This window comes from Eleginops maclovinus, chromosome 2, assembly GCF_036324505.1.
Source record: "Eleginops maclovinus isolate JMC-PN-2008 ecotype Puerto Natales chromosome 2, JC_Emac_rtc_rv5, whole genome shotgun sequence".
Taxonomy (NCBI): Eukaryota; Metazoa; Chordata; class Actinopteri; order Perciformes; family Eleginopidae; genus Eleginops; species Eleginops maclovinus.
The window spans coordinates 8,509,228-8,533,853 of record NC_086350.1 but is presented as its reverse complement, the minus strand read 5'-3'; the positions used below and the strand labels follow the sequence as shown (position 1 = coordinate 8,533,853).

General features: G+C 41.4%; 2 protein-coding genes across 4 annotated transcripts; one reads left to right on the top strand and one right to left on the bottom strand.

The window, feature by feature from the left end:
- Nucleotides 1-276: 276 nt before the first annotated feature.
- dnajb9a (DnaJ heat shock protein family (Hsp40) member B9a) lies at nucleotides 277-3,355 on the bottom strand. 2 transcript variants are annotated; one of them, XM_063907447.1, is made up of 3 exons: nucleotides 3,202-3,355; nucleotides 1,900-2,130; nucleotides 277-1,621 (listed from the first exon to the last, which is right to left on the bottom strand). In XM_063907447.1, exons 1-3 carry the CDS (start codon nucleotides 3,338-3,340, stop codon nucleotides 1,188-1,190), a joined length of 804 nt encoding a protein of 267 aa, XP_063763517.1. In that variant the 5' UTR covers nucleotides 3,341-3,355; the 3' UTR covers nucleotides 277-1,187. The 2 variants fall into 2 exon arrangements, with proteins under 2 accessions (XP_063763517.1, XP_063763523.1); XM_063907453.1 differs by lacking the exon at nucleotides 3,202-3,355 and adding an exon at nucleotides 2,626-3,086.
- A 16-nt stretch (nucleotides 3,356-3,371) lies between these two features.
- Nucleotides 3,372-24,049, top strand: LOC134880477 (calcium-independent phospholipase A2-gamma-like). 2 transcript variants are annotated; one of them, XM_063907425.1, is made up of 10 exons: nucleotides 3,372-3,507; nucleotides 3,830-5,120; nucleotides 6,177-6,326; nucleotides 7,417-7,568; nucleotides 7,989-8,083; nucleotides 9,153-9,324; nucleotides 9,715-9,772; nucleotides 10,149-10,343; nucleotides 19,120-19,315; nucleotides 22,015-24,049. In XM_063907425.1, exons 2-10 carry the CDS (start codon nucleotides 3,897-3,899, stop codon nucleotides 22,290-22,292), a joined length of 2,520 nt encoding a protein of 839 aa, XP_063763495.1. In that variant the 5' UTR covers nucleotides 3,372-3,507; nucleotides 3,830-3,896; the 3' UTR covers nucleotides 22,293-24,049. The 2 variants fall into 2 exon arrangements, with proteins under 2 accessions (XP_063763495.1, XP_063763504.1); XM_063907434.1 differs by having other exon boundaries at nucleotides 3,378-3,507; nucleotides 3,847-5,120.
- The last annotated feature ends 577 nt before the right edge of the window (nucleotides 24,050-24,626 follow it).

The window sequence follows — 24,626 nt, the reverse complement described above, 5'->3', positions numbered from 1 at the left end:
AACTAAATTCAAATTTTAAAGCACTATCATTATCCGGGAAAAACATTGTACTACAAAGTAAAAGGAGCACTTTAATGTGTCTAGTTTAAATATAAGAGGTAATGGATTATATGTCACGAAAACAGTATTTAGTGTACATTTAAATCAAATGTGCAGTATTTTACACATTAACACTCTCCATTGTAAAATTGAAATATAAAAAAATAAAAAAAGTACAATCAGTGGTCGTGAAACCTACGTGTTGTTTCTGCTTGTGTGAGTTTACAGAGAACAATCTTTGTAGTGCCAGGGTTTTTATTTTAGGATTTCCAGTTGTAATTGGAAACGTATATTAAATACTCAAGAAAACAGAAATTGTTCTATGTTATTGAATGAAAGACAACCTAAATCTAGATGTCCTCTGTTACTTTGAGTTACTCAAAATACCACAGCAGAACAGTATGTGTTCCACACTTATATTTATAAGGATAGGCTAGAGTCACACCGTTTCTCTTTTGACTTATACCTCTTTACTACTTATATTTACAAATGTGTACATTTATTTACAAATACAATCAATACAACACATTTTAAAATATTGTTTGTTCAACATTGACTGGGAGTGTAGAATGAAATAATATTTTAACAAGATGTAACACAAACAATTTAAATTGTAAAACAAGCCAAATTGTGAAGGTTCAGAGGATTGTGTTGACAATGCTGACATAAGCAGAAATCCACTGGCTATTGTTTCTATCTCGAGTTGTGGTTTGAAACCAACAATGACAAAACCTTTACAAAAGACCCTAAAAACATAATAGAAGTAGTGAATTACTGATTTACTGACACGTGAGTATTTCTTTAAAAGAAGAAGTTTTTCCAAACATTAAACCTAACCAGTTCCACTATCAAAAGGTGCTTAAATTAGTGAAAAAATACTCCGTAAGTTTATTTCACAATACGTGAAAAACTACTACAATCATGTACGAGTCCATGAGCACCACACACCTGGAATAGCTTTAAGAAAAACATAGCTTATTTGAATTTAGACCTAAAATAAGTAAACTGAGGTTAACTGTGCCTGAATGTCAGATATCAATATCATTATCAAATTTCACAGCATTTGAACCAAGTGGCTTAACGCTACCTAATGGATACAACAGTTTTGTATGCCATTTGGACAACTTTGAGTCATTTTACATTGCATCTTAAGATGCAGTACAGTCTGTGTATGTGGTTACCATATTTCCCCTGCGTTGTGTCACTGTTCTACAGTGTTGTTTTGATGCACCATGAAACCTGTTGTCAGTCTGTTTGGTGCTGTCAAAGGTAAACATTTTCTCGATGTCTTCGTACATGTCATCAAAGACACCTGCTCCAAAACCTCCTTGAACGTGTCTCTTATGTCTACTGTGGGACTCCTTGTGGGTCCTGGAGTGTTCATCAAAGTGTCTTCGATGACGGGCATGCCTGTTCTGGCTGTAGATGTCAAAGTCTTTGAAAATGTCATCAAAGTTGAAGCTGAAAGGTTGGTGTGCGCCCTGTCTATGTCCGCCTTGCGTCTCCTCAGTGAAATATGTGGCGGTGTCACCAAACTGGTCATATTCTCTCCTTCTGGTTTCATCTGACAATGTTTCGTAAGCTGCAAAAGGAAGACATAATTCAGTCACGGTTGGATAAATTAAGTACTGTATCTTATGAACATTTCTAATAAGTCCCATATAAGAAAATGAAAAAAAGTAGTAGGAAATGTGCAAGCTCAGGCATATTTATCCTTCGGACTTCTTGAATTGAGGTTGAGAAAGATTTAGAATTTCTGTCAACACTGGCCACAATGCAACACTTCAAATAACAATATCATTCCATTATGTACCAAAACAATTATCCCACAAAAAACAAGAAAGATAGCTTAAACTGTACCTTCTGCAATTTCCCTGAATCTCACTTCAGCATCTGGGCTCTTGTTCTTATCTGGGTGATGTTTCATTGCAAGCTTGTGGAAAGCTTTTTTTATCTGTCGCTCAGTAGCATCTTTAGGCACTCCCAGTATATCATAATAGTCCTTCTTGGCAAGTATCAGCTCTGTTATCATGAGGATGCACACTGCAAATGTAACAGCCGACTGTGCAGATGCCATAGCTCTGATACCCCCTGCATTGAAGACAAATGGAAATTAAAATGTATGCATGCGTTAAAAAAAACAGTGTTGTAATGAGTCAATTTGTGTTTACACATCTAGAGAAGGCAACTTAGCAAGTATCTCTAGAACATATATTAGAACATATCTGAGTGACATGATATGGCAATATTAATTACTTTAAATGTACTAAATGACAGTAAAACTATTTAGTCCAACTTGATTTTATGTATATCTTCTTGTGCATTAGCTTTGAATTATGAATGAACATTGCATACCACAATAACATTTGCCTTACATTCTAATAACTTCGGCAACAGACATGGTGTTACACTGAAAGATAAATTACCACTAGGTCACATTTATTGTAAGTAGTTTTTGCGTTATATTTGATAACTTCACCGCCATGTATTCATAGACATCAGCCGTCACCCTTAACGTTAGCTGACGTTGCTAACACAGGGCACTGCCCACTTCGTTTCTCACCTTTCTTTTAGACCCAAACTCACCTTTAAAAGGGACCCAAGTCCTGCTTAGCTGGTGTTTTGCAGGTCTGCCTATCAAACTATGTATCCAACGATTAACATGACAGTGTCGAGTTGTTAGTTTAAGTGAGTGTTATAGAAAAAGAAGCAGCGGTCAGAAGCAGCATCGCTTCCATGTCTTCTTCGATGCTTGCACTGCATCAGAGCAAGTGCAGTTGAGTGCGCTTCTGCCCTCTGATGGCCAATGCCGGTAATGTGGGAGTGTCCGATAGTGACCCTGGTGTGTTTACAGCAACGATGTGATGTTTTAAAACAGTCTAACAGCTACTACCGGCTACTTGCTAAGTCTTACTATTGATATTACACTATAAATGTTATGATCTCATAGTGTTTTGAGGGAATACTTAGGCTATTATACGTGATTATAACGTTTCTGGAAAAAGTAGTTACTACATTTCCAACAGATCCGTAATACAGATTCAATATACGGCTCCGATTTCCAAGTAGTTGCGTAGCGCACCATTTGAATTTGTGCGAATCCCGCGTGGTAAATAGAAGGGTGGGGGTTCATTTCTTATTGTTGGGGTTAACTCCGCCTACCTGGGAGAAGTCCGGTGTACGCCCGTGTAACCCTTGAAAGTTGATCCTCTGCTACAGCAAACGGTGGGGAGAATTTCCTCAGCCAATCAACCGACGGTCTTTGAGAGGCAAGTGGTAGACAGCAAATTGCAGAGCACATTAACCATCACGTGATAATTGTTTTTCTTTCGACTGACGTCCTACGTCATCATGGAACTGTGTCAGGTCGAATGACCGTTGTTATTCTGTCTTAACGTTAACCAAGGATGGTATCTCAATGAGAACATTAAAGGATTTCTATCTTTATTGATACCGAGACATAATAAGGTACGTGTTGTTATATTTAGTGTGAGTTCTATGAGTTTATTTAGGTGTTAGCTAGCGGAGCTCGCGGTGCTAACAGCTAACGTTAGTGGCTGATGTTAAACTCTGTTATTCTGAATAGAAGTTAAGTTAGCTATTGTGTTGTCCTCTCACTTAGGATCATTTAACGAAGAGATTCTACTTCAAAACAGAACAATACTCAGGACCCAGTTCCAGGAGCATTTTGTGTAGCTTTATTCCGCGTTATTCCATTCTCATCATTTTATTTTGTACTGTTTTTCATTCTTCCATGTATACATTACTTTTTGTTGTTGTTTCTCACCAGGTTAATGAAAGGAAGAGCATAGCCCTAATATTGCTTTGGATGGTACAGACTCTTGTGACCCGAAATAATGAGTCATAAATGGGCACCAAATACCTGGGTAAAAATAAGCAGAGCATTTCATTTGTTGAAAACACATGCCCGCAAGTCAGCAGCGTCTCTTCCCTTGTGTGGCACCTCTCACTGCAGGGTTCATGTACAACAACCTTATTGCTACAAGGTTGGCTATATCAGCTGGAGGCACATCCATCACCTGAGGATAACTGGGCGGAAGGGATGGCTTTGCAAAGCTAACCAAGTTCGACAAAGGCTTGGACTCCACACCAGCACCTTGAATTTGAACACATCTGCCTCTCGGTGGTCTGCTGGTCTCAGCCAACACATGTCGCGGGTCAGGAACACACTGGACACAGTTTCTAAAGCTGTGAGTGGGAGGCATACAGAACTTCTCTCCAAAATTGCAAGACTCAAGCCTAATGCATTAAAGGGTTTAACAAAGGCTGAGGCAAGTGTTGAGTCAGTGCCCAAAGCTGAGGAGAGTGATGTCAAGCTTACTCCACCTTCAATTAATGCTGCTCCCACTTCAACATCTACTACACCCAAACCTATATGTGACTCATCACCTGCCAGTCCTTCTATTCCTACAAGTGCCACTACTTCCACCCATCCTAACAACTCTAACAAAGTGATTGTCACAGGCACAATCCTGACTGTGCCTAAGGAGAAAAGGGTGAGACGTGTTGTTCCCGTTGTCAAAGCCAGTCCCGCCAGGAAGCAAGAGGAGCTTAAACTTTCACTGGTTGAAACTGAGAGCAAGAGCACAACTTCCAAACAAACCACAGCACTTTTCCACCCCAGCACCTTCTCAGTAAACCTGGATGACACTTACAACTACCTGGCCCATCACATCAACTCATACTTTGGCAGCAGTACAAACACTCAGGACAAAAAAGGGAACAATGTTGACATTTCCTCTGCTTCCTCTCAGGGTAAACAAACTCGCGACCTCATACCAGTGTCTGATAAACCAGCCTCTGCTGCTACTGTTTCCCCAGCTTCCACTAAAAAGGGTTTAGGACACTACCTGTCCTACTCAGCTCCAACTGTACAAGCCTTTGTAGGAAGCTACATCGCTCCCCTGGTCCCAAGGTTTAGGGCAGCAGACTCCAAAAGTGCTGCAGTGGAGATAAAGAAGTCTGAGGAAGCACCGGTCAAACAGGTTGAGGCCATAGTTAGTAAGGAGAAGAAGGCTTTAGAGGAGAAAGCCAATAAACTTCTGCTTCAAAGGGAGAAGGTACGTTTACAAAAAGTTGTGTCTATGTTTGTGTGAAACATAATCCCCACATCAGATTGTTCTCAGTATCTGGTATATTGTAGCAGAGGGCCTTCTGTTTAGACTTTGACCAGGGCTATTGCTACTCTTTATGTCCAAGGGTAGTTCCGCGTGCTGACATGCTGCCTGAGTTCTTGGAAAGTGTTTTCAAAAATAACCCCTTGAGGAGATAGAGGGCCTCAGAAGGTGTTTACGTTAAAGGCCAAGCCATGCTTTCATTCTGTAGAGCCGTAAACACACCTGACATTCAGTTAATGTCAAAGCTGGCTGGCTATTGAAATGGGAAGTTATAATACATTATGTTTGAGATAGCCAGAAAACCACATAATTCATGTCCACTGATTTATGATATACAGATTCATGTCATATACAGGTGGCTTATAGCTCAGGTCATGTTGTTACATTTAATCCAAGGGGCAGAAAAGAAATCCGTACCACCAAGGTAACACAACATAGTTAAAGACAAGCCCACTGTAAAGGTACATGTTGGCTGACAGTATTTTGTAAAGACAACAGAAACTTACTGGCAGCTTTTCCATACATTTGTTAATAATTTAACCACCCTCCACTGGCAATTAGGATTTTAGGAACTGGTTCACCTTGAGGCTGTCAGATGTTACTGTTAAACAACATCATTTTAGATGATGGAAGCATAAATATTTAATTTTGTTAAAATAAAAATATGCTGCTCAAGCAATTATTGTTCTACCAAATTATTGTATTGTATACAGTCCATTACTGAAAGTATTTGAGTTGAACGTAGCTTAAAAGTTACATTTTGGGGTCTGTTTGTCCTGAAAATAATGACAGTCATATTGTGGATTGTAGGTTAGAGTTGTTTTTATAGATATTGAAAATGTATTGATGTTTTAACTGATAGCAAATCAAGGAATAAAACGATGATAAGAACATACATTAATAACTCAGTCATTTAAAGAATATAAATAAGGATCATTTCTTAATTTTGGATCCCAGCAAATGCTTACTTGCTGGACCTAACTTGTTTTTCCCTCCTAGATCATTGCCAAAGTGAGTGTGGACAATCGAACTCGGGGTCTGGTTCAGGCTCTCCGCAGGGCTTCAGATGTACGAGTCTACATCAACAGGGTGGAGGACCTCAGCTACCATCTCCTGGAGTTTCCAGATACCAGTGGCGTTGCAGTCAAGGTGAGAAATCCGAACCGGCTAGAGTTATTTTATTTCTTTTGACATTCTGATGCTTTGTCAGGAAAGTGCCTGAAGTTTCTCACCACATCAAAAGCAGCCCCTTTTATTGTTTACTCATAATGTCAAGATGGTGTTTACAGCAGCATATGTTTCACTCCTACATAGTCAGGTTATATATGGCATGAGTTTTTAAACAGTCATGGCATGTAAACGATGTAGATAAAGACTTTTGTTTGCGAATTTCCCCATGCCAGGCAAATGTCAGTTTGTCAGCTGTGGAGGCAGCATATGTGTTGCTTTCGGTTTAATGTTGCTGCTCAGCAACTCCTGTACATGCAGATTACACACTGCAGCCTTTATTTAGGTCTCTGCCTTATCTGTGAATGTTTAAGGACCATATACAGGGCTTATCTAATGCAGACCAAGGTCACTTTTGTTAGTGTGGGACAGGTTTGTCTCTTAATATCTTTACAAATGGCAACTGAATTAAAGGGCACTAATGTGTTGACATTGTGGTTGACTGGATTGAATTTGATCTCAATGTAGTCATGTTGTTACAAACATATGTCCTCTTTCCCCGTACAAACGTTTTCTCCCAGTTGTAATCATATCATTTACAACACAACAGTTTCATGTTTATGCACGACCAAGGTTTAATGGTGTGATTAGCCGTAAAACCATTTAATAGTGCGGTCACACCACATTTCTGCTCCACTTGTTTCAGTGAGGATTTAGTATGCATTCATTTTCCATCGGCAAATCCTCCCATCTTCATTCTGATTAAACTATGACTCACTAGAAGACAAAACTTGTTTATATCAAGCCAATTTGAGAGAGATATTGGTATCGACCCATCATTAAGGAAGCATTGATTGCTTTTGCCCTTGGTGACGTAACTGTATGCTGAAAGAAAACAAGTAGCAGAATTGGAGAAAAGCAGTATGACTGGTAATGAGAATAAATACAGGAATAGGATGTATTCACCAGTCAAATATTTCAGTATCTCCCGCAGCTGACCCTGTTTCACAATTTTCAAACCACCTCACATCATGATGGACTGACCTCTTCGGGATGTTTTTGTGTTTATTAGGAGAGGGTTATCCCTTGCCTGCTGCGTCTGAAGCAGGCCAGTGACCCGGGCCTGAGGGCGGCAGTCAGAGAAGCACTCGCTCTGGTGGGCTACCACAAACCTGTAAAAGGTCGAGGAATAAGGATCCTGTCCATAGACGGAGGAGGACTAAGGTACAAGTTCAGCTCTTTTTCTTTCCTGTAAGATATGAGTCACTGATGTCAAGCTTTTGTGGAGTGGAACTGAATAGCATTTACTGCAAAGGCCCTGCTTTGAACTGAAATTCAGGTTTTCTATTAACAGTCTCAATCTTTCAAACATTCAGTTAAATGGATACAGATCTATTGACGATTGGTCTTTGTTAGGCTAGTTTAAAACCAATCTGTGCCCCCTGTCCTCGCACACACAAGAGATATGGGTGTATATTTTATTTTAATTTCCTTCACATTGGTATGTCGTATGGATTATATAAAAATGTTGATACAAAATAATAATGACAGTAAAATCAATCAGCTGTCACTCTTTGTAGCTAGTGTGTGTGTTGTCATTTTATTAATGTGTCTCTCTTGTGTTTAACTCTGTCTGACTTTCAGAGGACTTCTTGCACTTCAGACGTTACATAAGCTGGAAGCCCTGACCGGCAAACCCATTTACAAACTCTTCGACTATATTTGTGGTGTCAGCACAGGTGCGTCTTCCTTCTGTCCTACTTCTGTGTGCTGTGTGCGTGTGTAGGGATTATGTGAGCCGAGTGCTATAACGCCGGCTGGACTGGCAGCACTGATCACACCCTGACCCATTTGTCTCTCTGCTCTTGTTTTGACCTCAATATCACCACCAACACTTCTCCAGATCTGTACTCAATTCATGCTACAGATAACAGTTTTAAATGGTTCAAACTCTTAAGTGGATTGTTAAATTATATGTCATAAAATGTTAACGCCCATTCCATGTTTACAAAGCCACCACTAGAGGGTAGTGTGCACCATCCTCATGCTCCATCTGCTGCCTGGTTGTTTTAATTTCACACCAGATTGAAAATATATTAGCAGAACACTTTGGCCCTTTATCACCCCCAGAAGTTGTATTGTCCCAAGTTGCCATCAGCTTTCTCACACTTAATCTCCACCAGTTGGAGTTTCATCATGAATGTTGTCAAAGCATAATGTAAACCTGCTCAATTGAAGGATGTTCAAACAGTAGAACCCATCTGGGCCACATCTGGGGAGTTTGATCACCCATATCATTCAGATTAATCCCATCTCTCCCCCTTAAAGCAAGGTAGTGTATTAGAAATCCTGTCAGAGATACTTAATCATGGAGAAAAAGGTTAATATAATGACACTCCTCAGAATGGATCACCCAAGAGAAATGTTACTCTAACAGATAATCAGGCAATTAGCGGAGCATCAATCAAGAGTACCAGAAGATCAAGCTGTACAATACCTGTTAGCTCCTGTTTAAAAATGAATTTTAAAACTAGAATCAGGTTTATTGCCACGTAGGTTTAGACGTAAAGGAAATCTGCTTTGGTATATACTAGTGCAAGGATTCTCAGAGAAAGAGAAATTGAGTTCTGAGTAAATAAATATGATTAAAACTATTGTAAATATATTAAGAAAAAAAGTGATTCCTAAAAGTATAAATATACAATATGGGACATACATTAAATACATGTGCAGTATTTCTGAATTTAAAGTTGACCCATCCTTCTCAGTCTCCTAAATGTTGTTGTTTTTTGTTTTTCCACCCCTCAGGTGCTATCTTAGGGTTCATGCTAGGTGTGTTCCAGATCCCACTGAACGAGTGTGATGATCTTTACCGGAAGTTGGGTTCAGATGTCTTCAAACAGAATGTCCTCGTTGGCACTGTGAAGATGGGCTGGAACCATGCTTTCTACGACAGCGAAGCCTGGGAGAACATCCTCAGGTCAGTGCCTGCGTCTTTAAGGGCAGCGTAGTGCATAACTAACTCGAGCATATTTCAAATATTTTTGTATTGCATCACAGATGAGCCATATGTTGTGTATAAAACAAATGTTCAAATTATTTTATATAAGGTAATCATGAATCACAATGTCCCCCTGCATAATTTGACGATTTTGCCATGATAGCGAGCTATACAGCTTTTTTATAGATATTTATGTAAATATATTCACGATTATCCCACTAGTGGAAATTCACTACGATAATCCCATATCTTCCCATCCCTACCGTTACAGTAACTGATAAGCAGGAGGATTTTGTGTGTCACATGTACCACTGCTATCCAATATTGACTAAACCCAAACATGAAATCCTCCTATCTTCACTTCCACAGAGAGAAAATGGGCTCTCACCTTCTGGTGGAAACTTCAAGAAACCCTGAATGCCCCAAGGTGAGCCTCCGAAGGTCTTTCTCCTCCTGGCCTTTCTTCTCCTTCTTCATCTTGTTCTGTTCTGGCTCTGACCACTGAGCCTTCAGCACTGGGATATGAAAAAAGAAAGCTCCCTTCTCTATCTCTATCTGCTGACTTGCATACCTCTGCAATGACAAGTGGAAGGAAATTGCAACATAAAAAAACAGTGTGGATCAAGTAAACAGGATTTCATATGTCAGCTAACTCCTCTGAGGCTTATTGAACTGGGATGATATTAACTTCACATGTCCGAATATAGATCTTCAAACTACGCCTGCATTTTGTATCTGTTTGTAAAATGCAGCCTCATGCTGAAACATAATGTCAGGTTATACGTTATTCCCTAAAACTTTAGGTGTCAGCGGTGAGCACCATTGTGAACCGGGGGACTCCTCTGAAGGCCTACGTGTTCAGGAACTACAACCTGCTGCCCGGGCTGCGCTCTCACTACCTGGGGGGGTGCCAGCACCAGCTGTGGCAGGCCATCCGCGCCTCATCAGCAGCCCCGGGGTACTTTCAGGAGTTCACTCTGGGTAATGATCTCCACCAGGTCAGTCTCACTCACCACGGGAACAGCGGATAGGCTGCTAAATATTAATATGAACTTGGTGATTAAATCCTACATTAAATCTCTAAAACATCACTGTTAGTTACAGAGATGGAAGTGAGAGAATGTATGGCTGTGGATGGTGCCTCTTTTGACCTTCATTTGATGCTTTTATTGAGGATGGTTGTCATGACCACAACTGTTATGTACAATAACATTAAGTAAGTAAAATCTGTCAGATAGCATACTTTTTTCTTCAGAACTTGTAGGTCAGAGTTGGTTACTAGACATCAATCCACATACAAACATTGCGTGAGCACATTTTAGAAAATAACATCCGCACTTCAGATTTTGAACTCTATTTTTGAGCTTTATTGGATAATTTTATGTATCACCAAGCTCAATTTTTCCAAATGTACTTAATAGAGTCAAGAGGAGTCAGACCAAGCTTAGTCAATTTAGTTGCAATAGAAAATGGGTTTGAGTTTGGGAAGACACCAAAGTTTTCTTTTCTTTTTGGATTGTGGTCAAAATGAAATACTAAATTGTCAGTTCCCTAAAGAACCCTTGTGTTCATGCCGTCAAGCCATTGTTAAAGTCCATTTTCCATTTTATTGAGTTCAACTTGGTCTAATTTAGGGGCTAACCTCAGTATTGGGAATCACATATTTCTGTTTTGCAAAGATGTTGTTAGGCAATGTGTTTTGTTTGTTTCTTAAGCTTTTCCTGAATATCTATATCCTATAAAATGTACATTTTCACAACGGTTTGGTTTGGAGGCATGCAAATATTGCACAAACAAGTCCTCAGTGTACCACAGTGCAGACAGTTTGAAGACGTTTGCTTCAGCTGTGAAATAGTGTGGAACATAATGTAAATTTGACCTGTGGAGGCTTATTTTGTTCGCTCTCTTTCGCCCCTTGCTTCACATTCACACTGTGTATTTACACACCTAGTACTGACAATTGAACTAAAGTGCTCTGCTACAGTAATCCATGGCTCATTGTTGGGCTGCAGGATTTAAATGCCCTTTATGCAGTCAGTGTTGACAGTGGAGAGTCTGAAGGATTTCGAGGCAGACTAATGAGAAAAATCCTCCGCATAGCAAGAGAGAGGGACGAACTCCATTTCCATCCTGTCAGGGCTTATTTCCAGTCAGTTACATCTTGACAGTAGATTGAGTCGCAGAGAGACGCACTTAAATCCGTCTCCACTAAACAGGTATGCATTAGCCATCAGAGACATAGCAAACCACCGCTGCACTCTACCGTTTTACTGATCAATATCTAAGGCTACTCTTTTTGTCTTTTCGACAAGGGCTTAATCAGTAGAGAGCACACTAGAAACGAAAAAACCACATGAGCAGAGGAAGAGTAGAATCTTAAAAATGCCATATTTTGCTTTTAGGGTTTTTCTTCTATCCTGTAGTGTGTTATATAGGTGCATGTAAATGGTCTGCAAAGGCTAAATACCATAGTTCACAACAGAGGGAGTTTCTCTCACACCCCCCTGCCAGAAACGCCTCCATTGGACTCCTTTGTCTTCTTCCGTAACATAATGACATCACTATGTAACACTGGCGCTTTTTTTTTTTTGGGGCAACCAGTGACTTTAATAAAGAGCTATGAAATTGGGAGACAGAGGGGATGACTCGCGGCAAATGGTCTCGGATTCCAACCTGGGTCCTCCGCATGGGGACCAAACCCCAGTATATGGCCGCCAGCTCTACCAACTGAGCTACTGTATACGACGGCCAACACTGGCGCTTGTATTGGCTAGAACTCCAACACATTGTACACAACAGTGTAAGGGGCAGGACATCCCTAAGCTGCAGACCAATAAGGCAGTATGAATATGTAAAATAAAGACCTTTTGCCCTGTCACAGTAGAGGCACATAACATGAACCTTTAAAGATTTTAGGAAAAGTGCTTTAAGAAAAAAGAGATATAATGCACACACAATATTGCAAGTCATTACCCTCCACTTCTGTTTGAGTATTCTTTCTAAGTAGCCTGTGTTTGACCTGTCACTTAAGGAATTCAATATCCCCTTCAAGCGACATTCAAAACACATACGGGGTGTAGAGACTGACTTAACTTAGACACGGCACACATGAATGAGCATGTGTTTGCATCAAAGGCAATATCCCATGTCCGCACGCCCCCACACTCTTAATTGGAAACTGTGTTAGTTACGTAGGTGAGTGGGGGGGGGGGCTTCAGGGGGAGAGAATGAAAGAGACTATGAGATGCAAAGCCACCTGTAGTGCGAAGATTTCCCCAGCTTGTCGTCTAGCAGGTCTCCCCTTACTCTGAGATGCATAAATTAGCCCAGTGCAGCGTTCCCTTCATCACACACGACTGTTAGAGTTCCACATCTGCCTCGTTAGAACAAGAAGACAGATGATCTTATTATGGAGCAGTTATTCCAAATTCTGTTAGCCTCTAGCAGGAAACCCTCATACTGTGAGAGGATGAGACGCCTTCAGGAGTTAGATATCTTTAATACATTCGATGTGAAGTGTTTCACTCTTTGCTGCCATAAAGAAACTTATGAAAGACAAAAAAAATTTAAATGAGAAAGAGAAAGGAGAGCTTCTGTCCTGATTTACTAATACTTTGTGTTGCTTTGTTCTTGTTTAACTCAGGCTACAGAGTATTTTAGGAGGCGTTTTGCCTTGACTGGTAATTCCTGTGTGATTTGTGCTTTTGCTCGTTTGTTCCACTTTCTATCCTTTTTATTTTGGGAACAGTTTTTACTTGTGTGTTCACCATGACTGAAGGTATTCTACTTGCAGTTGCTTTGCTTTTCCAAAAGAGATTTAAACTTTAAAACATCAATATTGGGCCTCGAACCATTACATTTAGAAAAAAGTTCAGTTTTCTTATTAATTCAAACATTGAAATTCCCATTGGAGGTGAAATGAAGGAGAACAAATGCCCTGTACAGTATTTTTGCTTCCTTCAAATATCTTTCAGTGAGGAGTCTTTAAATATTGTTTTACCTCCACTACATTTCCTTCATTGCTGATAAAAATAAACATCTTGAGTTCAAGATTTATGATCTGGTTTTGTTAAAGAAAACATTTTACAACCTTAAAAGCAAATGGAAAACAATGCATACAGATGTACATTTAATTGAATATGACTAAAACTTACAGAAGCATCCATTATGTCTTTAGCGGCACCAAGAGGACCTGTAATATATAAAGAGACTCTTTCAGTTTTTTGTTTGTTAAACTAACTTAAACCAGGACACAAGATATCATTTTTTCATGTTGTGAATGTCAACAGCATTTTTAATTACTTTCCCTCTAAATAACTATTTTTCGCAGCGCTGTCTGCCAATTTATTTTCCATGTGAACCTCGGCAGCTTCAAACGGCCACCCAGCCTGATGGCTTTCTTTATTGGCTACTTGAGCCACTGAAGCCAGCCATGAGTATAACATGCTGTCTGTGTGATGTCAGGATTCCCTAGAGAGAGAGTCATCTCACTCTTTTCCACCAACGCCCACAGAGTTTTCCACTTAATTCAAGCCCTAAACAATCATCCTTTTGTGCGGTGAGCGCAGGAGAGTCGCGGCGCCATGTGCTGAACGAATGCCGGAATTCTCAAGCAGCGTTTCGAAAAGGTTGTGATTGTCCGTTGATGATTTTGTGATTCTGCAGGCTGTAAATGAAAAATCTAAAGCGACCATATCCTAAGATTCAAACTGGTTAACGCAGGGGAAAATGTGACTTCTAGTAAGACCTTTTGAAGCAGAACAGTCACGGCGTTATCAAAGCCTCACACTTGCTACCATAGCCATGAAGAGGACGACTTAGTGAGGGGGAACAAGGGGAAAGGAGCAAAAAAAAAAGAGAGATGAAGGGAGGGTGGTTCCACATTAAAGCTCCCTCAGCTATCTCTGCTTTAAAGAACACAGAAGTAGAAGACTTCAGACGTTTCACAATTGATGCCAGAGCATGCGTGGAATGGCGAGGAGGACCCAATTTTTACGCCTAGTTGCCATGGCGTCTCCTGAGGGGACGGGGAGGAATGGGAGCATGTTTTGTGCCCACCTCTGCCAGCATTCGGTGGGAGGCATGGGATCAGTGGGCCACCACCCTCAGCGTGAGCTCTAGAGGGCTTTAACGTGGCACAACGCTCAGCAGAAAGACTTCACACAGCCTGAAATGGAGTAGGTCACATCAGCACTCCCATATTTGTGTTGCTTATAAATGGCAGAGGGAGTGACACATAAAAGAGTCTTTAGAAGTCATCAAACGTGGCAGCTTTGGCTTAAATATCTCAAAATGTCTTGATTCTGTGTGAGGAAAGAAGAGGAGAAAGGGAGTTTCACTTAATTGCCATTTCAAGAAAGTGCCGTTCAAGAAGACATAACCTTTGGATAACCTTTTTTCAACTCCCTGTCTCTTGTAAAGGCCACTGGAGGCAACATTATTGCTCATAAATGACACGCTCAGCACCGCAGCGCTTGTCTGATGAGGCAAAGAGGAGGAGAGGTGCTGGATTCGGGGAGGCGACAGAGAGTATAAATCTAAGCTTTTAGCCTCTTCCTCATCATAGTCTTCCCCTCCTGTGTTAAGCCCACAGAGCTCGTCCTGAAGGCTGTTGCAGGATGAAGCTCAGACTTTTGAGCCGTACTTCAGACAGCTCGCTCCTCCCAGAAAGACTCTGGATTTTTGTCCTTTTATGTGTAAATGCGCGCACTGTGTTTGTCTCGTTGTCACTCTGTTTCCTCCACTGACTGCTCTTTTTGTTCTGTTGTATTCATATGTTTTCAGTCATGCACAAACACTTGATTTGCATTGCCACACTTGGCCAGTTCACTAATTATGTTGCCCAAATCTTCCTCTGTCCCTAACCCTTTTGTATTCCCACAGTGCACCGCACTTAGCAAGCTTCTCACTGCAGCTGCTGCCGATGAGATTCCTTGGTATAAATCACAGCTTTGAATCCTGCATTCAAATGCTAGTGTGTGTGTCACCTCTCCTCTGTTTGGCAGGGAAATTAGCCTCAAATTGCTCACTAGATGATGGACAGAAAAATTATTCTTATGAAGTTGTCAAATGTACATTAAAGAGCCTCAAGGAAATCTAAACTGAGTAAATAATGAGAGGGGTGTTCTGACTGCTCCCATTTATATCAGTGCAGGAATTGTCACAGTTTAATCTGAAAGGCTACAGCCGACAGGAATGATTCATTGTTTCAATACCCGGTGTACATGTGTGGTCATGTATTCACCGAATGTGTGGGAAAAGCTAACCGTGCACAGTACATCTCAATTTCTTTGCCTGCCTGGGGCAAAGTTGGCACTCACACATGGGGCTCTTCTTTATTGACAGCTTGGGAGGATGACTTGAACCTCAATGTGACCCTTTGGGACCTATAAAGCAGAGGAGAACTGGTCGGCGTAATTGCATAATATGGCATGAAGACCTCTGACTCGACCTTAAGAGTCACCACACCGACCGTGTTGTCCTTCTCCTCTTCCCCGGTTACAATGGTGTCCTTTGTGTGGATTGGATGCCATTTAAGCAATTCATTTTCTTCAATGAGCAGATTTATTTTACTGATTACATCCAGTGAGAGAACGCTTGCTTTTATGTGCAAACAGAAAAGAGTGATTTGGAAGATTTGTGCAAAGTATCGAGCGAGTTTTTCATAGCTGCCTAATTATCATGACGACCCATCTCTGGGAAAACAGTCTGGTTATTGTCTCAGGCATAATCAGTTGTCCTGGTCTTATGTAATGCTTCCCTAATTAATCACTTCAGAGAAAGGAGCCTCTTTGGCACATCCTCATAATAAATCATGACAGAGCTCAGTGCCCCTCAGTCCAGCTCCGTCAAAGAAGCCGAAGAAGAGATCTTAATGACTACAGCGACTCATTGGGACTGCGATGTGAATGCTTCCCCAGATGTATGTCGAAGGTTCACCTCATTTAGATTTGAGCAGGCACTCTGTTCTCTCCTGTGTTGTGGCCGCTCATTATGGCCCTCACACAAGACGGCATTGAAGCCTTTCCTGGGTGGGAGAGGCACACAGTCTGAATGAAGAGGAAGAAGGTTGCTGTCCGTGCTAATGGGAGCTGACATACACTGGGGCGTGAAATGACTTTTTACTGATCCTGGCGATAGCACCTCTTTCCTATTCAAATCAGCACTCACTCTCCAAGACCGCTTAAACTGGCACAATGAAGATAAGCTCCCAAAAGTTAATGACTGCGGGGCAATTTCCAACAGCAATGCAAGGAACCTCATACTCGTGCATGTCTTAATTTTGTTTATTTATCATGACTCTTCATCTCGTTAGTTTTATTTGAGAACACGCTGCAAGAACGGTTTCTTTTTAAAAGCAATATTTCAGTTTAATTGGCCAATCGGAAAATGGGAAACATGTTCCCGAAGGTGTGCGCGTCCTAATTAGTTGAATAGTTGCTTTATACGAGCGTCAGGGAAATGCGGAGCTGATTTTTGATTCAGCAATTGGAGCCCTGAAGGGCAAAGGCGAGGCCAGAGGAACTGCGATCCTCTGGAGCATCAACAATCAGGCTCTGCAATCATTAAGCCTTTCAGGAAGGCAGGATTCAAACGAACCATTTCAAAATACAGTTTCCGTTCAAACTCTGGCGTTCAGATGGTCTCCACTTTAAGGGTGTGCTCTCCGACGATATCAATTTGTTGACACGTTCTTTTATTAGCAGTATTTCGGCTATAAATCCACATAAAATAGACGTGACCTTTGCCCTGCGTCACGCTGCGTGTTTGACAGACGGTTTGTGTTTGTCGTTTTTGTATGCAAAGCTTATTTGCAGCTTGTCCTAAGTAGATCATTGTTTCTAATTTAAATCTATGTCCAAATATGCCTTGGCCTCATAAACCCCTTGTGTGAGAATGTGGCACAGGGCCAAGTGTGGAAATCTCGGCTCTAGCACTGCAGCTTCAGCCTCTCAGAGTAAGTTGAAACTAGAACCATTTTCCTTGAGCGTGCCTGTTTCTTCCTGTGGAACGACATGACGGATGCAAACTATTTTCTAAATTATTGATTCTTCGAAGAGTTCCACACACAAGTAACACCTACCTTCCAGTGGCACCACAAGCTTCCTCACTGCCCAAAAAAATCTGACTTTCCTTACATTTCTCAACAACTCTTTGAATTGCTTTAGCAGGTGCACTGTAATGGAGACAAGCTATTGCCTTCAACTCCCCGCTCACAGGAGCATTGTGCACTTGGCGTCTAACATTACATGCCTTTGCTCTGTGTGCAAGGCCGGCCACTGTGCTGTGAAACTTGCCCCGAGCTATCGGCACAAAGAACCCAGGACTGGACCCAGACTGTTGCCATAATTGCCACTGAGTTCAGAAAATGGAGCCTCTGACAGTGGTGAGTGATAAGAAAACTGCTTAGTTGTTTTGTTTCCAGCTGGGTTCGTCTGGTGTTCTCCACAGTCCCTCTAAGTCTTTGTTAGGAGCAACTCCAATTCAGGCCTTTTCTCCCTCATCTGTGATTCATTTTCTTGGACTGCCAGACTCCCTACTGGTTCATAATGACGTGCTTTGGTCAAACGGCTGCCTCAGCAGTTCCTCCGTGCTTTGTGGCCGAGCGAAACTCTCTTTGTGTGACTTCCATCTCAGCCTGTGAGCTGGCTGCTCTCTGAGGCTGTGGCTCACACAGGGCTTTCATTAAATAACTTACTGTAAGGTTTTAAATGATTCATGCAGTTCATTGTCATACTATTACTTCTTGGAAATTATTGAAAGCTTCCTCTATTGGAAAGTGTCACCCAGAGGGACTGGAGGTATTTCCCGTTGTAATTTTTCACATTTATCAATTGTTGTCTGTGTTTGCCTGGTTTCTGAATTTCTCCTTAATGTAACACAACATAAGCATCTGCTACCATGGGAGCTATTATTTGATGCAGTGCCCCCAGCCTAAAAACAACGGCCTCCTCCCTTAGCAATTCTATGTTCCTGCTCTTTGGATTGATGATGCAATTACGCAGTCCAGGTTCCCGGATGATTAGCAGACCTTTGCGTTTATATTCCCCAACACAACCTTGGCTTCAACACTACTGTATGTGCTGGAGAGATGGGATGTCCCCCCCCTCTCGTCCCCAAGGCCCAGTGTGTGTGAATCGATGTGACATATGCTGTCAGAGACACGTACCCACATTATTATATGCATTCACTCCTAAGACGGCTCTCGATCAAACATGCACATGCATACAGTCATAAAAACAAGCACTCTTCCCTCCAGTGTGTCCCAAGACAATTGGGGCCCTGCAGCACCCACCCCCCAGCCTGGCCTCTTTAATGAGGACTGGCCCCTGTGTGTTTGATCCTGCTGCCAGCCCACAGCCTTGCGGCCCCTCAGCCTCATGCCTATTCAACAATCCCCACAGCCTCTCCAGTTACCCCCCCTGCATCACCACACCACCCCTTTGCCTTGGGTAGACTATGGATCCAAAGCAAAAGCACTCCTGGGCGGTTGTTCGATATCAAAGACTGAAACTGTGCCAGGAGAGGAAGAAAAAAAACAATTTAGCTCGATGCTTTGTACATTAACAAGCAGCTCTGGAACTGCACATTGATTGGCTCTTTTTGTTTGGTCAAGGGTTCTTCTAAAAGTTCATCTATGGTTAAAATCCATGAAGGTTTTTTGAGGTTTCAAATGCCAATGAATTGGTTTCGCTGACTGAGGTCCTGTCACAGACTCATTCACAGTGTGTATATGAACTCTCTAACATGGCACCTCTTCTGTTTTGTGCACAGGATGGAGGTCTGCTGATTAACAACCCCACATCACTGGCTATCCATGAGAGTAAGTGTTTGTGGCCCAACACGCCTCTGGAGTGTGTGGTCTCACTCGGTACAGGACGCTCCTTTGAAACTCCTGGCAAGGGTACCACCTCCACGAGCCTCAAGACCAAACTCAACAATATCATCAGCAGCGCCACAGACACTGAGGGTAAGGGGCCGTAACTGCAGAATGATAAAGGCGCTTTGTGGTAATTTAGTCAGGTTATTGGACTGTAAATGTGCACATTATTCAAATGGTTTTCCAATATAATATTAATGTAAGTACATGCATGTTTTTAAAGTAGCTGGACAGTGGGTTAAAAACCTTGAAACTACTAAATAAACTTACTGTGACTTAGGGATATTCCACCAATTGTATAATGTCCTCTGTGGAAATAAAGTGAGCTTTCTGAGCTCTGAAGATATCCTTAGGGCTATTAGGTTTGAAAATACATATTTCAAGAACGAAAGCTTGTGTTATAAACTGGGTGGTATTTATCAAGCTGTCTCAGGAAAGGTGCTGTATGTTGAATTATGGAATCTATAGGCTGCTTACTTTTTAAAAAGCTTTATCCATACTAGAGATTCAAACTCAGGATAGCTTGGCCTCTTCTGCTTTCATTTTGTTAACTAAAATGTGTCCATCATCCCCCTACCGTATAGTGTAAGTGTGATAATACATATTCACAGTCCCCCTTTTGATCACAATAATTAACTCTAGAGCAGAAAAGGGTTACATATTGTTGGTTTGATTAACTATTAAAGGGGTCTGGCTCTCTACATTTCATTTGGGAGCATTTGAAGCAACACAAGCCAGCTGGCACAGTGTGTCAACAAAGTCTGATTATTTTTCTCCAACATGTGGAAACACTACTTAATGTGTCCCCAAAATCATGAGGCAACGTGCCAAATACAGACAAGCTGCATCAACAAAGAGGAACAGTGTTCACAACACGGAACTCGCCAGCATGCATACCCTCTATTTTGGCATTGCTGATTTAGTTACCTTCATGTTGTTTTGTCTGCACATGAAGATTAAATTAGTACAGACTATAATCAGAATGTACAAAGACTTAAATGAATTATGCCCTTTGTCTCCGTCTGTTCTGAGAGAAGGAGCTGGGCTTTGATGTGTCGTAAACACTGCAGCTTGACTTTGTTCTGGATACGTCCCATCCTGGCCCTCTGTAGTGGCCCCCTTCCGTCTCCTTATCACCTCTGGACACGGGCACCTCTGCTGAGGCTAAATTTGTCTCGGTCCCCTCCCTGTTTCTGCTCTGTGGTGCAGAGGGTGACCTAGATGCCTCTCTGCACTTGTTCCTTCTGTATTTGGGATTAAGCTCTACCCAGCTCTCCGACAGGCCTTGTTATTAAGAAACGGCAGATTAGCAACAGTGTTTATCGCATATTTATTTTCTTTTTCAAAACCTCCTGTCTCAGTGTTCACAAGCCTCCTGCTTTGTCATCGCTCTATCAGGAGAGCTCGGTTTGTTGTTGTAAACAGATACGGCTGATCTAATGGGGGTTTATTGTACAAAGCTCCTGATGGAACTGGCTTGTAGTCATTCACAAACTTGAGCAGTCCACAAATTAGATACTCCATGAGGTGAAGCTGCTGTCTAGACTTGCATAACAATATGAACAAAATTGTTTTATAATTCCAGTCTCAGTGTTTCACAGACTTTGTTCAGGATTTTTCTTTTGATAATTTTTGTCTTGCAAGGACTTTGTGCAAACATGCAATACCTGTAAACTATTTGCTTACATATTAGGATGCTCAGAGTGTCCAGCACCCTGCTAAATAAATGCTAGCCCATGGTTTCTACCATAACGTGCCAGCTTTCTGCACACATCTGTTTGTGCTGCAAACTCAGTTATTGGAGGAGTTTTCCTGAACAATATTTCTGAAGTCTGCTGGATTTATTATTACGATACAAAGCATGGCATTTTTCAGGATAAAAGAACCTCGCACTAGAAGATGACTCCCCTGTTCACTATGTATACTGATTTGTCTTCCATTTAACTTATTGCGTGAATATTGAAGTGTCAAATCTGTGAAGTATTTGAAACAGCTGCGAACATTAAGAGGCTGCTGCCCACATGCTTATGTTTTGAGGCGACAGGGAAAATCAGAGTCTTTAACAGTTGTCACCAAACTTGTCACGCTGATCAGTCTTTAGCTGAAAAGCAGGGACACACTCTGGGTAGTACATTTAGGAAAAACAGTGAATTATGTTGGATAGAAAACATATAAAATCTCTAGATGTTATATCTTTTGTCATCTCAGAATTGTGTAAATAGACAGATAATAGCATATTCTTTCAAAATGCAATAATGTAATACAGTACCTGGACCTAATAGATAAGAAAATCCAAAAATGAAAGTCAATAAAACCCTCTATACGTACAGTATGCTCCTCAGACTGAAAGGCATGTAGTTCTGGCTGAGTCTGAACTTCTGCACTGCTGAAACACTGTGGGAACACAGACAGAAACAACCTCCCTCACCTTTCTGGATCCTTCAGGCATATTTACCCTGTTATTGCTACTCTCAGCCTGTTGGCATGCATTTGCATCTTGTTGATTTTAAACCTCTCAGACGTCGCATTTGGAAACAACCGTGACTGACAAGCCAGACATTTTCACTTGGTATTAGCTCACACTCTCAGCCTTGAGTGATTACTCTGCAACACATGTCATGCTGTCGCACATTTGCGAGACACATTCTAATTCTTAACACAATATCTGAATGTTTGAACATGTTGAGACTATTAGGAAGTTAATCGTTTGTTTAGAATTTCATCTCAATTTAAAAGTGTATGTTTGTTATTTCGTGTGAACTCACTCTCAACTCTCTTCCTCCCTCCAGAGGTTCACGTCATGCTTGACGCCTTCCTCCCCAACGGCACTTATTTCCGCTTCAACCCTTACATGAGCGAGGACATCTCCATGGATGAGAACCGGCAGGAGAAGCTTAACTTGCTGCAGGCTGAGGGCCTCCGTTATCTGGAGAGGAACGAGGAGAAGCTGAAAAAGGTTGCTCGCATCCTCAGCCGGGAGAAACGCTCAGTGCAGAAGGTGACAGAGTGGGCCAAGCTCAGGGCGGACATGTACAACGGCCTGTCCTTTAAATCTTCCAAGGCGTAGATCCAACACAGGCCACCTTTACCTCACATGGAAAGTCTTTGTCTAGAAAAAGTCATAGTTCCATTATTGGTGTGTCATAGTTGTTAAGATCTTCACCTGTAGCTTTTGAAAACATATAAGTAGGTAATGTGTCCAACATGCCAAACACTACCTTCCTCTTCTCTCATACACACTTTGATTGTGAGTTTAGTGTTTAGGTGTTGCAATTTGCATGTAAATGCATCCGGTTGCCGTCCTTGTTGGCAGCGCTCAACTAAGCACTGTGTTGCATTCAAGGACATGTCAAATGAAGTAGATTTCGGCGCTCCCTTGACAGATATTCAGTGTCAGCTTGCTAGCAAATTCAGCTTGTATATTTAAAGGTATGGTTCAACATTTCGGGAAAATAAGCTTATTTGCTTTCTTGCCAGAAATATCCAGAGCAAATTAAATGGTAGCGATTTTCTCATTCACAGAAGATCGCTAACATGTAATTCTGTTCGGTGAATATGAAGATATTTAGTGGTTGCTTAGGTTAGCTTAGTAAAAAGGCTGAAAATGGGTTGCATGGCCTCTCGGTTTACTATTTTTGGACATTTTGCTAAACTAAGCTAACTAGCTTGAATGGTATCAATCTTCACTTCTAACTTTTGTCAGGAAAATATTGCTCTAAAAGATACTGTACAATTTCACAGGAGCCAGTACCAGACTGTTAAACCAAGTGATCCATTTTTAACCACTTGCTTTCTTTTATAAAGATTTGTTATGACCACCAGCATATCCTCACAAAGTTGTTTTTCTCAGAAAACGTGTAGATGGGATATATGTGGTATTGTGCAGTATTTGTCACGCTAAGCTAGCAATCTGTAACACTGTAAAACTTAGATGTCAAATCAAGGCCAATTTGAGCACTAAATGCTCGAGACATTTATCAGAATCAAAATTTGCACCTTTAACAATGCAGCTATTGATCAAATGTGTAGTTGTATACTGATTAAAGTAACACTGGTACATGAGGGCCTAATTTAAACAATACATTATTGTGTGTCCTGTATGTGAATGCATGTTATATTTAAGATTTTACGCACAAAGACAGTAAATGTGGTTTGAAAAATGCAAAGAACTGTATATGTTGCAAATATTTAGCCCAGTGTTTAATCTGAAACACCTATAATGATGAATAAAAAAGCAGATATATTTATATATATAAGTATCCCACTGGAAGCTTGCTGTCATAAGGATGTACTTTTATGTATTATTTAGACCCTGGGTATTTTAGGTTCATTTGTTTCAAACGCTTTTATCATTGTGTGCTTGATTGTTTGGTTTTATGGATCCCCCACAGGCGATACACATTTTCTGCTCTGTCTTCACTGTGCCCTCTTTCCCTTTGATGCCTCTTCTCAAAAGCCTCTTTCTACCTTGAAGTGCTGTGTGTCACCCCCCCCCCCCACACACACACACACACACACTCTGCTGTACAATAACTTCTATTTAAATCATGCAGGTCACAGCTGAGGGACTGCTTTGAACCCGATTGCTGCTTATTGATTTGTCATGGCTTAAAATCATTTTCATGACATGTGCAGCATAAAAAAAATGCTCTGCAGACGTTCATGCCTAACCTGGTCAAGTACTGTAAAACCGATGCAGCAATGTGTCGGTCACTCCCAGAGGACCTGAGGTGGACGCAGATATTTACCCAGATTAATATAATTCCACTGTTGATCCTGTGTAAAACTGTATGAGAGAGTATGTAATTAAAACCCATCACTGAACCTCGCTGCATCTCGCCTCCTAATTATATGAAGATTAGCTGATTGTGTTCTGAGTAAATCTGCTGTTTCTCTCACAGCTAGAGGATTATCGAAGGAAGAGGTGAGGATATTTAGTCAATAACTTGTACTCACATCTGTCTCATTATTCCAACACAGATCTGGACTGATATACACACTGCTCAATTTCCAAGATTTGATTACCGGCAAATTCTGATGAGTAGAATTGCAGGTACGCTCCTTATCTTAACATAACACTGGTTCCTATGGGTGTATTTTCTCAAGTCGTACAGTTGTGTATTTTTCAGGGGATGGTAATTTGAAGGTCCTTCCCTGAGCTGCTTGTCATAAAAGAAAGAAAAGGGGGGATGAGATGACTGTGCAAGGCTGAGCTCAGGCACCTGGTTAACAACCCTGGCTGTGATGGATCGCATTTCCCTCCAGCATAAAAACCATGCACTGACACAGCTCTCCACCAACTGCTTACACGCATGAACACACATCGATGGCCACAGAAGGCAGAGGACACAACAAACAGCATCAACCGAGGTCTGGGGGGCGGGGGGGGGGAATAATACAG